The sequence below is a fragment of the Ostrea edulis genome, chromosome 2 (genome assembly GCF_947568905.1).
Source record: "Ostrea edulis chromosome 2, xbOstEdul1.1, whole genome shotgun sequence".
NCBI lineage: Eukaryota > Metazoa > Mollusca > Bivalvia > Ostreida > Ostreidae > Ostrea > Ostrea edulis.
In genome coordinates this window covers 84,432,690-84,448,834 of record NC_079165.1, presented here as the reverse complement: position 1 = coordinate 84,448,834, position 16,145 = coordinate 84,432,690, and the positions used below count along the sequence as shown (strand labels likewise).

Sequence of the window (16,145 nt, the reverse complement as noted above, 5' to 3'; positions counted from 1 at the left end):
TCGATCTCGTAAACTATTCCGGCTTATCTTCACTCAAATAACACTATTCAAACTTAATTGTAATGAGATAGATATGTCAAATAATTCAAAGAATTGTCCTTCTCATGATTTATGACACGTGTCACAATTTTAATGTACAACGTATATGCAATTAAACTAGAAATGATTTAAAATTCACGATTTCTAACTCTTTAGTTTACATTGTCTTATTTAGAAAAGGAAACGAAAAATTGTCTTACTTGTAAAAGAGCTTATATCTTAATAATACAGGCAACCCCTGTTAATACATCCAGCTACTTTGTTATTATGTTTTTGCTAAAATTAAATCATATCCATTAAGAAAACAGTTTTGTAGAATGCATTTCAATAAATTAGATAAAATTTAGAATGACTTTGTTTCACAGAATAACAGTGCAATGTGCATGTCAATGAATGAATTAAAACTTAAAATGGTTTTGTTTGATTTTTCACACGATCAAGTCGGAAAGGTAAAAACAACAACTTACCTTTATCAAACGAAAGCACCACCCGGACTGATGCGGGCCCAGCATTTGAACTCGCTCAGAGTTCAAACAATTGGATCATCAAGGTCACACTTCTTATCGGTCAAAAGTTACACGCTGTTAAAACATTATTTCTGCACGCTCTAGATTAACGATCTCTCGCCAATTCCAGATAAAAATCTATCAAATCTGGTATGAATTTTTTAAACAACCTCATTAGCTATTACGGCCAGCTGTGCTGAGGCCAGTATTGAAAACGATCTATAATTTACTAGTATCAATAATTAAAGGTGCGATATAGATGGTTTACTTGGGTAATTTAATTAACCCTTACGTAAACTTTTGTGTTCAAGTTCTTTATTATCCTTGAGCTAAACGCTCATCAGAAACAGAATAATATATATACAGGCATCACACAGGAGAGTATACATAAATAGAACAAAAGCTAAATTAAGCATCTCTCTTTAAACATGCTAAATACAAGTATTTACCTAAATTAATCAATTCTTTGACATTTTGAACACTTAGTAATTGAACCATTTTAAAGTACTTGGTCTTTTATAATAATACCTTTTTATATATTTTGATCTCAGTTCATTATAGAATGGACATTGAAGAATGAAATAGAATTCATCTTCTACAACAGACAAGCTACATTTTTCTCAAAGCCTATTGTTTTTTGCAATGCCATAATGTCTTCTTTTTTCAATATTTAGATTATGAGATGAAGTTCTGAATTTAGTTAAATATTTCCTATATTTGCTATCGATAGGTTTGCACAGGTAATATTTAATATAGAAATTGTCAATGAGGTGTTGATATAAGAAACCTTTAGACATTTTACAAATATCATTAAATATCTGTTGTTTTGTAGTATCAAATAATCTTTGTTCAATAATAGAATATATAATTTTATCAGGCATACCACTTTCAAACATATAATTTAATCCCAAACTACTAAATTCATTTTTAATACTTACAACCCATTCATCATTATGTGACAACATATCTTCGTAACATGACTTAATGATACAATTATCGCTTCTTCTTATTTTCAACCAATATTTAAAAATCCTTAATAGCCTATAAATTCTCAGCGAGAATCTTCCCAATTCACAATATACTAAAAAGTTACAAGTGGATTTTTTAACACCCAGCAATCTTTTACAAAACATTAAATGTAGTTTTTCAATTTCTGGGGCTTTACGAAAGCCCCAAACTTCTGATCCGTAGGACAGAATACTTTTAACATATGTATCAAAAACAGACAATTGTGTAGTTACATTGAAGGTATGGTTCTTTAATTTTGATGTTAACGCAAACAATGCCTTTCTACCTTGATCTGCAACATGTTTTTGAGTTTGACTAAATTCGCCATGCCCAGGTACATGTAATTGAACTTATCTACAATTTCAAGTTCATTCCCGTCATATTAACCATTTGTTATCAATACTAATTTTTTTACCATTACAAAAAATCATAACTTTTGTTTTCTCTACACTTACTTTCAAATTCCATTCATTAGAGTAAAAATAAAGAGAATTTAACATTTTCTGAAGACCTTCAGCAGTTTCTGAGATAATAACCATATCATCAGCATACATTAAAAGAAAAATATTAATAAGTTGAATTTCGATACTTGGACAGTTTGTCTTTAAAAAATTCATTTCACAATCATTGACATAGGGTGAGAAAAGTAGGGGAGATAAAACTTTCCCCTGCATAACTTCACATTTATTATCAAAAAATTCTGTTAAATCTCCATTAGATTTGACACATCATTTGACATTATCGTACATAGATTTTATAATACAAAATATTTGGTCTTGCAAGCCTTGCCTAATTAATTTACACCATAGCTTGCTTCTATCAATAAGATCAAATGCTTTTTTATAATCTACAAAGCAGCAATACAATTTTTGTTTGTTCTTTAAAGTGCGATTGACAAGTGACTGTAAGGCAAAAATAGCATCAATAGTAGACAGATTAGGTTTGAAACCAAACTGTGAATCACTGATAATGTTATTTACTTTGTCCCACTGTAACAATCTTTGATTTATCACTGAAGTGAATAGCTTACCAAGACAACTTAAAAGGGTTATTCCTCTATAATTATTCGGATCATTACAAGCACCTTTCTTATAAATAGGTAAGATGTGTCCTTCTGACCATAACGCTGGAAAATGACCACTATCAAAAACTATATTAAACAATTTATGTAAACACGGAATAATAACTTCACTACACTGTAAAAATATTTCATTTACAATACAATCTTCTCCACAACATTTATTACTTTTCCGCCTCTTCATACATTTTTTTATTTCATCAAAGGATATAGGTACATCTAATTCTTCAAAAACAGCAGCCTGTACATTTTCACTAAAACTTTCATTTAAATTTAGGTTTTCATGAGAGTTACAGAGATTACGGAAATGATCTAAAAATTCTTCACCATTTATATCACATTTTACATTAGGCTTCTTCTTACTAAAACATTTATAAAATTCTCTCGGGTTATATTTTCTAAGGTAGTCCATCATATCACCATGTTTCAAATACTGTCGTTTCAATCTAACTTCTAACTTTTTATATGCCGATTTTTTACATACAAGATTTTTATGGTTCTCATCAGTCATAGACTTATTAAAACTAAAAAGAGCGTTCTTGTAATCTGTGTACATTTTTTTTACACGTATTATCGACCCATGGTTTATCAATCTTAACAGATCGATGATTATTGGTAACATCATTGCTAATTGATGTGCGAACGTCACAATAAGGCAATACGATATCATTAAGTAGCTAGAGTACTAAATTTCTCTACACAATCATTGTGCATTTTCGAATTCAAAGCAGGAAAATAATTAGGGGAATTTCCATCGTTTAATCATGGTCCTTATTTCTTAATACAAAATGGATATAGAATATAAGAATGATACTGACAAGCCACCCTCTTAGCGCTCATCGCCCCTCCTAATCTATCAATGTATACGACAGTTGGGTAATTCACAAAAATTACGAAATGCTCTGCAACAAAATTTCATACCTTATGTTAAATCAATTAATTGAAATGTGTATGTTTTCATTAAAATAAAAAAAAAAGATTCAATGACAAATTATATTGAGTAAAGCCTATTTATCTCAAAAAGATGCTTTGATGTTAAAGCGTTCGCAAATTATCCAACTTGCTGACTTTTGTTCAAGAATATCATTTTATGTATGCATACATTAATTGCTTATCAAATAACATATCAGATACTTCCTAATATATTTTTTCTAGAAATATTATACTGCTGATGTTGAAATATTGAAGACTTTTTCAAATCAAGAAGGCCTGTCGATTACAAATAGGCAATACATTAATTTTTTATGAGTTATCTGATTAGTGTATTTTCAACAGAGATATTCAACTCTAGAATGAAATGTTTATATGAGGCTTGGTGAATTATTAGTACATTAGCTACACTATATCACATGTGATGGTGAATTGTTAGTACATTAACTACACTATATCACATGTGATGGTGAATTATTAGTACATTAACTACACTATATCACATGTGATGGTGAATTGTTAGTACATTAACTACACTATATCACATGTGGTGGTGAATTGTTAGTACATTAACTACACTGTATCACATGTGATGGTGAATTGTTAGTACATTAACTACACTATATCATATGTGATGGTGAATTGTTAGTACATTAACTACACTATATCATATGTGATGGTGAATTGTTAGTACATTAACTACACTGTATCACATTTAGTAGTGAATTGTTAGTACATTAACTACACTGTATCACATGTGGTGGTGAATTGTTAGTACACTAACTGCATTATATCACATGTGGTGGTGAATTGTTAGTACATTAACTACACTGTATCACATTTAGTAGTGAATTGTTAGTACATTAACTACACTGTATCACATGTGGTGGTGAATTGTTAGTACATTAACTACACTATATCAGATGTGATGGTGAATTATTAGTACATTAACTACACTGTATCACATGTGATGGTGAATTATTAGTACATTAACTACACTGTATCACATGTGATGGTGAATTGTTAGTACACTAACTGCATTATATCAAATGTGGTGGTGAATTGTTAGTACATTAACTACACTGTATCACATGTGATGGTGAATTGTTAGTACATTAACTACACTATATCACATGTGATGGTGAATTATTAGTACATTAACTACACTGTATCACATGTGATGGTGAATTGTTAGTACACTAACTGCATTATATCAAATGTGGTGGTGAATTGTTAGTACATTAACTACACTATATCACATGTGGTGGTGAATTGTTAGTACATTAACTACACTGTATCACATGTGGTGGTGAATTATTAGTACATTAACTACACTATATCACATGTGGTGGTGAATTGTTAGTACATTAGCTACACTATATCACATGTGGTGGTGAATTGTTAGTACATTAACTACACTATATCACATGTGATGGTGAATTATTAGTACATTAACTACACTGTATCACATGTGGTGGTGAATTGTTAGTACATTAACTGCATTATATCACATGTGGTGGTGAATTGTTAGTACATTAACTACACTGTATCACATGTGGTGGTGAATTGTTAGTACATTAACTACACTGTATCACATTTGGTGTTGAATTGTTAGTACATTAGCTACACTATATCACATGTGGTGGTGAATTGTTAGTACATTAACTACACTGTATCACATGTGATGGTGAATTGTTAGTACATTAACTACACTGTATCAGATTTAGTAGTGAATTGTTAGTACATTAACTACACTGTATCACATGTGGTGGTGAATTGTTAATACATTAACTGCATTATATCACATTTGGTGGAGAGAAAAAAAGACGTTCCCTGCACAGATACCTTTATAAAGGAAAAATTTAGTTTATATATTACATATGTAGCATGGGTTCTGCTTGAAACACAATTTATTACGAAAGCCTATTAGTATCATGTAAAAAGATAAATTCACATTCCATTATCTCGTGATTACGAGAAAAGATCTCGTAATTGCGGGATAATTATATAGAAATTACAGGAAAATATTGATATAAAGCCGAGTTGCACAACTTATGGATAATCTTGGAAACGTTTGATACTATTTCCCTCTTTGATGATTGGTCAGCAAATCGAAATTATCTTATTCAAAGTGTGTGTGTGACGGTACCTATTGTCGTCCGGTGTCGCATGATTAGGGAATGCTAAATACATGTACCTATAATTTTCGTTCCGGGTTATCATTTACGTTCCGGTTCGCGTAAGTTTAGTTCCGATCATAATCACACTTTTAGAAACATGAAATGCATATGTTTACGCACATTTCTTGTGGGTTTTATTTCTTTCATTGGGTTATACTATAATCAAAGACTAATATCATTAGAGCCGGATTATTTATACGTCTATTTTTGTGTTTTCAAAATTTGTCAGATCGACAGGTGTTTATTCTTGTTTTATTATGGAGGTTTGATCTCCAATTCAAAGGATTGTAAACTGGTGTGAAACCTGTATACATGTAGATAGAGTTGTTACATGACTCCTTCTACAATATGTACCGATACAAACCCTCACCATTATTAGATGTAAATGTACATGTAGCATCAGGTACTGATCTACATGTAGGAATGAGACTTCTTGAACTAAGTTTGGATTTTTAGCTCTTCTGAGCGAAAGGCTATTAATTAGGCTTTCGTAATTCAACAATGAAAGAGTCAAATACAATTATACAAAATAAAAAATGATACGATCATATCAATGGTGTAATAGCTAAAACATGTAAAAGTTTGCTGAAGAGGAGACTGGACGTGTCATGAACCTTGAGCGGGAGCTGATCTTGGTGTTTTACAAGAGAACGCAGTGGTTCCACGTCTGACATTTTGGGCAGATGAAGTTCAACGAGGTTACGAAAGATTCTTTATCAGAATTAGATGATTAAGATTTACATCGAAAGGAGACAAGGGAGACTAATATAATCCTTCATTAGTTCCATAAGGTGCGTAAAACACCTGTCCTGTAAGGTGTGTGGTAATGTTTTATCCGTAAGGTGCGTGATAACATTCCATCCGTAAAGTGTGTGATTATGTAAACACTGCCTGTAGTTTGATAGTAACATTGAAAAACACCCCGAGAAAACCATTGTCACAATGGTTTTTCAAGGAGTGAAAAATTATATTACCCTCAACTATATACAATATTTGTTTTTTATTATGATACTGAATGTTTTTTAAAACATTTTTGTTACGCAATCCTTTGTCTTTTTAGGCTTTTATATAGAAGAAAGTCCACTTGTAGTGAAAAAGGTTACCTGTAGGTGTCCAATAAATTGACAATTGCTGTATATCATTTTTAAGAATGGACAGATACTGTCCGTTCTTAAAAATAATGGACAGTAATTGTCAACTTATTGGACACCTATAGGTAAACCCAATAACTTATTAGACATCTACAGGTAGGCTGAAAATAAGAGAAAGACATATGATAAAGACATACAAATTTAATTTTAAATTCCCTACAAAGTAAGAATCTACACATATATCGGAAAATCACTGAAACACTTAAAAATGATATTTCCCTCTAGTAGAAATCTCTGCTTCAACTCGTAAGATTCACAATTTTTTAAATCCATTGGCCATTACTATATCGCATCAAAAAAATTTGAAAGACATATTTCCATACTGTATTTGAATTTCGCTGGATTCAGAGGCACATACCGAAACTTCTTCACAACGCTTTTTTATGTTTTCTTTATTAGCATATCCTAATTCTGAATTATTATTTTCGCTTTCATGAATAATTTCATTTCACGAGATAGGTGTTTTGGGTTCTTTTGGCTGGCGTTAATTATTTCCTCATCCAAATATTCGAAAACACAATGCTTTTCAGATCAAAATTTGGCTTCATAACCTTTTCACCCTCCATATCCAGAATATTTGCAATACTTTCACTAAAATCCTTAAATTTTGACTATGCAATGAAAATGCTCTCCCCATCAGAGGAAGACATATTGATATGGCTCAGTACTATAGAGTGAGTGAATATAAAACCTGCAGTAGAAGACTACTCACATGACAGTGTCCAATAAGTGAACAAAAGAAACAGAATTCTACGCAAGACTGGTTATATTGTCAGACTATTCAAAATAGCTTTATTCATAATTATCATTGTCAGTGGATTTACCTGAGACTGTCCATTCTTAGAACAAAAGATGTAATGTTTTAAGTAGGATATAAGCTTCAAACTGTCCATTCTGTGAGAGAAAGAACTGATCTCGGCCCTACGGGCCTCGATCAGTTCTTTCTCTCACAGAATGGTCAATTTTTGGCTTATATCCTTTACATAAACAACAGGGCAGAAAGACTTACGTCTGTTTACATTTGATCAATCATAGTGATTGTGACAGTGACTGTCATTTGATGTTTTGTTTGTATATCAATGCAGGTATTCGACGACCTCTAACAATCTACGGCGAACCGTCCGCGCATAAATCTGACGCATGTAATAATTTAAATAATATCACCCGTTATCAAGTAATGTTACCCGTTGCTAGTCGGTTATAGTTGAATGTTCAATATAAAACTTTTCAATCTTCATGTTATTTACTAGTCTTGGTAACCTTGAGGTTAGGGTTCACGTTTTACAACTGATAGGCTCGGGTTGAATTCTCAGTTCTGGTGCCACGTCAGACCCACAACCATCGTCATAATGGCTGACTTCCTTTAAAAACATGGATGAAAAAATCGATATCAGCAATATTTGACTTTTCCTTTTCCATTTAAATACCTAGCCGAGTAGCTCAGTAGGTTAGAATACCGACTGCTGAACTGTAGGTCGCAGGTTCGAGTCCAGCAGGAGTTTTAAATTTTTTTCAGATTACCTTCTACTAAAACTGTACTTTTTGACAAAATAAAGTAAATTTGAAAATTTTCAATTTCAAAATACTGTTGTACATATCCTCCACTTTTCATCTACAATAAATTTCTCTGGTGTAGCATACCTCCTTAATAGAGCAAGTGACGCTTGACATTGTAATGATTGTGTTCGTAATATGGACTGGCCTCAGACACTAAGAAGGGCCAATCTGAAACACCAATACCCAACACGTGTTCTCAGCTTCACAGCTTTGATTCCAACTCCAAAATGAGGCTGCAGTAGTTAATCAATTACAGTCAAGGGAGAGTAACTGTAAATATAACATCTCCCTTCTTAACACAATTATAATGATACAACATGTTAACAAAGTAATGGTTATCAGAATAAAGTATTATACAAAACAGTGGTGGATGGTATTATATAATGTCTAATCCAAGCCACGATAGACAATGTCCAACGAATGTACATCACTGAAAATAAATGAATTACACATCAACAATTTGTTTTGGTTTGTTGATTCTACCACTTCTAGTGACATATGGCAAAGGAGCTGTGTTATCGGAGTTGACTGCCATGGATTTCTCTGGGAGTCGTGCATTATCCATAGGTGGGGTGTGGGGTGCAGGAGTGGGTAATGGCATGGAGTCCTCAGCATTAAGGATTAACTCGGGTTCAGACAGGTTTTGGGATTTCTCATTCGATTTAATAATGTGACGTCTATTGCGCCTGAAACTAGTACCAGTTTGGGCTTTTACAAGATAGCTACGGTCACTCAGGCGACTTATTATGTGGCCAGGTTTCCATAACTTGGACTCCTGCTGAAATCGAATATTTTCACCTTCAGTTAATGGTAACAACTCATGGCTTGACCAATTGTAAGTCTTTGAGGTCTTATCCTTACTATTCTGCATATTTACAGCAACCTTATGATGGTCTAGAACCTTTGGGGCAAGCTAGGAGGGTAGTACAGGTAATATTGACCTAAGCTGTCGACCTTGCAATAACTCAGCAGGGGAGTAACCTAAGTTGTCGATAGGTGTGTTTCGATATTCCAAGATCCCTAGGTGGGGGTCGCTTTTGTTACCCTTAGACTTCTGAAATATTCTTTTGATAGTTTGGACAGTTCTTTCGGCTAGTCCATTTGATTGAGGGTATCTTGGACTGGAAGTATCATGGTTAAACCCATGATCTGAAGCAAAGTTGGTGAATTCCGAGGAGCTGTATTGGGGCCCGTTGTCAGACTCTACTTTTTCGAGTATGCCAAATTTTGAGAAGATTGACTTAATTTGCTTTACAATGGATTTACTAGTGGTTGTACTAAGGTGGGTCACCTCAAAGTAACAGCCGTAGTAATCTACTACAATCAAATAATCCTTCTCGTCCCATTGGAACAAGTCTGTGGCAACTACTTGCCAAGGGTAGTCAGGTGTAGGGTGGGGGTTAAGGGGTTCTTTGGGGTTTGAATTTCTATAAGACAAACACTGCGGGCAACTAGATACAAGTTTTTGTACATCAGTATGGAGACCGGGCCAAAATATGGCAGTACGAGCTCTACGGAGGGTCTTCTCGATGCCTGCATGACCTATGTTGAGGCTGTCTAGTATTTGGTTACGGAATGATCTTGGGATAAGGATCTTATGACCTTTTAGCACAAGTCCATCTATGTAGGACAATTCATCTCTGTAGTTCCAAAATTCTATAAGAGAGGAGTCACACGACTTCCTTTCAGTAGGCCCGCCATTCAGAATGGTCTTGATTAAGGTTTGTAGGTCCAGGTCATTTGCAGTTCCGATGCGAATATCATCTAACCTACGGCTTGTGATGAGTACCCTACTAATGATGCTATGAACATGAGAGTCCATGCCCTTTGAGTACTGTGGGTAACTGTTTGGCAAATGTTTGCGAAACAGCGTGTCGGCCAGTGGAATCTTAGTGCCTGGTATATAGATGACATCAAGGTCATAATTGCCTAGTTATAACAACATCCTTTGGAGACGGGGAGGGACAGCATGAAGGGGTTTCTTAAAGATTGGAACAAGTGGCTTATGATCTGATTGGACAGTGATATTGCGACCATAAATATAATGGTGAAAGCGCTTGCATCCGAAAACAATTGCAAAGAGCTCCTTCTCTATTTGGGCGTAATCACATTCGCTAGGGGTCAAAGATTTCGAGGCATATGCAATACGCTTGCCTTCCTGTATTAGGGCTGCGCCAAGGCCATGTTTTGAAGCATCAACTTGAAAATATCTAAGAATTGGACCAGGGCTAGCGGTTAAAATGCTTTTGACCTCGTCAAATGCTCTTTTCTGGGGTTCGTCCCATGCAAACTGTGTATTTTGTGCGAGAAGTTTACGCATGAGGCTAGTAATGTTGGACAAATTAGGGGCAAACTTAGATAAGTAGGACATCATTCCGAGAACAGTCTGGAGCTCGGCTTTGCTGGAAGGGGGTGGCATGTCTCGAATAGCAGCCACTTTTTCCGGGTCAGGTTCATTTCCACTCGAGGTAAGAATGTGACCGAAATATTTGACCTTGTCAACTGCTACATGCAGCTTATCTTTGTTGAATTTGAGAACTGTTTGTCTTGCTTTTGCCAAGACCTTATGAAGAGCTTGATCATGCTTTGCTCGGGTTTGACCATAGACAAGTATGTCATCAACAAGGGCAATGACACCACATATACCCTCAAACATTCGTCGACCTTTCTTTGAAATTCATCCTGTGATGATTTCAACCCAAATGGTAGTCTCAAGTATTTATATCTCCCAAATGGGGTATTAAAAGTGGTTAAATATGATGATTCCGTGGATAAGGGAATTGTCCAATAACCGCAACGAAGGTGAAGCTTGGTGAATACTTTTGTACCTGTAAGTTCTGGGAGAGCATCTTCTAAGGTTCTCATGGGGTAGTGGGGTCTTTGTATTGCTTTGTTAAGGTCCCTGGGGTCTAAACATACCTTGAGCTTACTACAAGTCTCAACTACAACGAGCGAGTTTACCCACTGGGTTGGCTCTGTGACTTTTGCTACTATGCCCTCTGACTCCATACGTGTCAGTTCCTGTGAAAGTTTCTCGTTAAGGGCAAGGGGTACCTTACGTGGGGGTGAATTACTGGGTTACTGAAGGATCAATTTGGATGGTGCATTCCCCCGGAAATTTCCCAATTCCTTCAAATATGTCTCCATACTCTGACAAAACTTTGTCTTTGGAGAGGATCCCTGTAGAGGGGGTGTGGTCCCACTTAGGGCTAGGGGTCCCAGTGCTGTGGATAGAGTTGTATTTTGAGAGGTGTTCTGGGGCAGGTCCTTTATCCTGGGGTGTAACCCTGGGATTGCTGGTGGGTACTTGACTAGTGGTGTTACATGCATATACAAGTTTGATCAACTTAAATGTTAAACAATCTTTCAGACCTAATATAGCAGCTGAACATGTGTCAATAACATGAAACTTGACAAACATATACTTCTCCTTGTAAGTACATTTCAAAGTACAACAACCTAACGAGCTAATTGGCTGACTATTGTAGGCAGTAAGATTTGCACTACTAGGTATGATCTCTACATTCTGATCTTCTGAAAGCTTAAGTGCATCAAACACTCTCTTAGGCATGATATTGACCTGAGATCCAGTATCGATCTTAAATCTGACAGACTTTGGTATTGTGCCAGTGTGAACTGTCAATATACAAAATGCTTGGTCATTTGAACAAGTGATTTCTGACACATCTGAAATGTTATCAATAACAAATTCATCTGAACTACTCGAATCTACAGATTTCTCATAATGTGTGTACATCTTATCATTGACATTAAGAGGATATATAGATTTACAAACTTTCGCAAAATGATTATATTTTTTGCACTTTGTACACTGCTTTCCTTTGTTGGGCAGCGATCTTGTTGGCTGTGGTCGTAACCGCAATTTTTGCACTGACCAGTAGGGTTAGGATACCTCGGAAGATCTGTGTGAATCTCTGCCAGATGCGCCTTTCGTCTGTGGTCTGTCGCGATTGTTATCGGGCAGGGATGGAGCTTTTCTGGGTTGACGTTTCGCGTTTCCTTGGCGATATGCTTGTCTCCCACGATTACTGCCGGACTGTGCACGATGTAACTTGCTCTTCATCTGTATTTCGTTCAACTGTATCTGGCTGTATTCGTATGTTTGTAGAATTTGGACGGCTTTGTCTAGCGTCAGGTCTGATCCTGAGTTTATGAGTTTTTCGCGTACTTTCTCCTCCAACACACCGAAAATTAGACGATCTCTGATCATTTCTTCCGGATCAGTATAATTGCAGTCTTTGACAAGTGTCTTTAACCTTGTTAGAAATTGTTCAATTGTGTCGTTTCCTTGACTGGTTAAATTAAATTTGTACCTGGCGAAAATGGGGTTGAGTTTTGGCTGCACGTGCTTCTGAAATCTCTTGTAATGGGGAACCAATTTCTTCTTATCTGTCTCACTCATATTTGTCCAGGTATCTGCAATTTCTCGTCCTCGTTCGCCAACCCATAATAATAGGTACGTGACTTTAATAGGCTCGTCTTTGGCTACTAACGGTCCCTTGAACATAAGCTCGACTGTAGACTGGAATTTCCGCCGTGTTTCTGGGAGATTTGAGCTATCCCAGTCCATTCTGGGGATCGGAAGTTCGGTTAGATCCGACATCTTCCTCTGTAACCGTGTTTTCTAGGGTCCGATGATGATCTGACACTATGTAATAATTGTGTTCGTAATATGGACTGGCCTCAGACACTAAGAAGGGCCAATCTGAAACACCAATAGGGTCGGAAAGTCTCGTCATGTGACTCGCGAGAAATAACGTGAAATCGTACTTCCGGGCAGTTGTCAGGATGGCATTATCAATAATGTACTAGACTCACTACGTTCAAAACCACATAGAGCTTACTACAAAAAGCGAGAGAGCGGTGGATAACAACTGGGTTTGGAAAATTTGTTCTAGATAGAGCTCTGAGTTATTACAGCGGTTGTTCAAGCGTCAATACGAGACATTTTCCAACAAAGTACAGGTATGTTTACATTATAGAGTCGTCTGCATCATATGCACTGTACAGTCGTTTGCATCATATACACCCATGCATCTATATCTCAGAGTTTAGCTCAAGATATCGGAAGTCCTCGATCAAAATCTCAGCAATATATTTGCGTAGTTCTGATTAGACTGATTCTTGATTGATGTTGTGATACAACCCCCCCCCCCCCCCCCCCCCCCCCTAATAATCTGCATCGAGTGAAAACGCTAGAGCACTAGAAAAGAATAAAACTTTTTCCTGTTGTGTATAACATGGATATATAGCCCTATTTTATTCTATGATTTTGAACGTTTTACAGTTTCATTTAGAATTTTTTCTAAATCATTTCATAAAAATATTTCTATAAAATAAAGACAGAACTTTTTACTGACACCAATCATATCAGTGACATATGGAAATCCCACGAGTCAGTTTTGTAACCACTATGTAGCTGCAGTAGTTTATAATATTATAGTATATACATTTGATATGTGAAACTGCATTCAGGAACAGATCCAGAAATTCGGGGGGGGGGGGGGGGGGAGGGAGGGGGGGGGCTTTAAATCCGCGACTGGCATCTAAGATTTTTTTATTTATCTGAATTTCAGCTGAATTATCACTAATCCAGATAGTCAACAAACATTTTAGTGTGCAATTCTATATATACTAGTATTGCAGACCCAGGAATTCAAATGGGGCGGGGTGGGGGGGGGGGTCATGATGGGGGCCAATGGCATATTTCATGGATTGTAAATATAAATACATGTATATCTTATGAATTTTGGTTTATCTGAATTTCAGCTGAATTGATAGAACATATTATATGTCTATTATGAAATATTGACTAGTCCAGATAGTCAATTTGCATTTTAGTGTGCATAATCTACAATTTGTTAATCTTTTAGATATAAAAAGTGCAAACAACACGGCTGTATAAAGCATCCTAAGTCTGCACCTCGTAAAGCTATGACAATGAAAGAAATGTATCCACCCAGACAATCAGAATATAGGTAACTCACCAGAGTTCTTTATGCAATACATGCTCATCAAGCTATCAATATTAAATGATATTCATTCTGTAAGGAATACTTGTATACATGTAAATTCAGGTGATCCCAAAATATAAAGCTTCACAAAAAATGAATGCATCTCCAGACAATATAGACATTTTAAAAATATCCTTTCTCTGCAACAGCAAAGGATACCTGAAGTGTGCAAACATATTGGGATTTTTTACTAGATAAATGCAGATATCATTATAAATTTTTTCTTTACAAATTCTATCAGACAGCGGTATAAGTAAATAAATTTTATTATACTATAAGAAAATGTTGAATGTCCAAATAAGAATTATCTAGCATTGGTATTTTTATGAAAGAATATATAGACATAGTGGATGTCAGTCTTTTTTAATATTTTTTTTTGGGGGGGGGGTTAAAATTTTCAGAGTGCAACCCGGAAGGTGCGCTGCAGCTCAAAGAGATCGCCATGGTTATTGGCATCAAGTTCTCCATCAGCTTTACCTCACAGGCACCACTTGTGATTTCATAGTTTGAACACCAATGAACATGGAAGTGATTCTCATCCTTTGAGATGAATTATGGGAATTATACTTGGCATACATGATTGAGCCTTTGTGCCCTCTCTGCAATAACCAACTAGACAGACTTGTGAAAATTCAAATGTCTTCCATTAGTTTTATTTTGTTTTTGCTACAATTGATCAGTGTAAAAATGTGCATGAATCACCATTGTAACAATTTCTTTGACTAGCAACCTTAAATAAATGTTCACTTTATCATTTACTTGAATGCATTTAATACAACTTGACAATGCAGAATAATGTGAGTAAGAAGTTGTACATTTATAGTATCTAAGTCCAAAGGTAAGATTTGATAAATTGTGGAATTCATATCAGCTATTTCCTTCAGTAGAGGATTTGCAAATGTACAAGAGTCACATACAGTTGAAAATTCTTAGTAGACAGATATATATGTCTGTATTGTGAAGGTATATGATTTAGAATATGGATGTTTTTAATTATTCAATTGCACACTCCACATGAATTTGACTCTTCCTGGTAACAGCTGTACTTCATCCTTACTGAAATGAGATTTTGATGAAAGAAAAGGTGATGTGTTCAATGCCACCCCTGATTAAAGTTTATCAAATATATCAAATCCTTTATTAGCAAGAATCATATATCATATGGCTTCAACATCTCCAATACACCTCAGTGATCAACAATGTCACCATCAGAGGTGGATCCAGGATAGAATTCAGAACAATTGTGCTACACAAGTAATAGCCTTTGCTGTGTTACAAATTTTGCACAATGTAGTTGTTGTCATATAAAGACTAGTTATTCATTTTTAAAGTTAAATTCAGTGTCATGTTTGTTGTATCCATTGCGATTCTTTCAGAGGTAAATTCGGCATTGAGCCCTCTGGCCTGCTAAATGTAGATCCCTTAGATTTAGGTGCAACTTCATGAGAAATTGATCACTGGTATGAACCCTTCTACCGGCTACTGCCCATCCTAGAATTTGTCAAAATGGGCCCATTCTCTTCATAACAGCCACCAACACATTGATACTTCTGAAGGAAATGATGTATATAACAGCATCTGTAACAAGCATATACATCAAGTGAATATCATTAAAAGTATTGCAGGGGTGGATCAAGAAAATTTGCAGGGGGGGGGGGGGG

General features: G+C 35.5%; 1 protein-coding gene across 1 annotated transcript; it reads right to left on the bottom strand.

Annotated features, from left to right (window-relative positions):
- Nucleotides 1–8,894: 8,894 nt before the first annotated feature.
- LOC125680095 (uncharacterized protein K02A2.6-like) lies at nucleotides 8,895–11,105 on the bottom strand. The gene is made up of 3 exons (XM_056153503.1): nucleotides 10,766–11,105; nucleotides 9,494–10,345; nucleotides 8,895–9,247 (listed from the first exon to the last, which is right to left on the bottom strand). Exons 1-3 carry the CDS (start codon nucleotides 11,103–11,105, stop codon nucleotides 8,895–8,897), a joined length of 1,545 nt encoding a protein of 514 aa, XP_056009478.1.
- Between the last annotated feature and the right edge of the window lie 5,040 nt (nucleotides 11,106–16,145).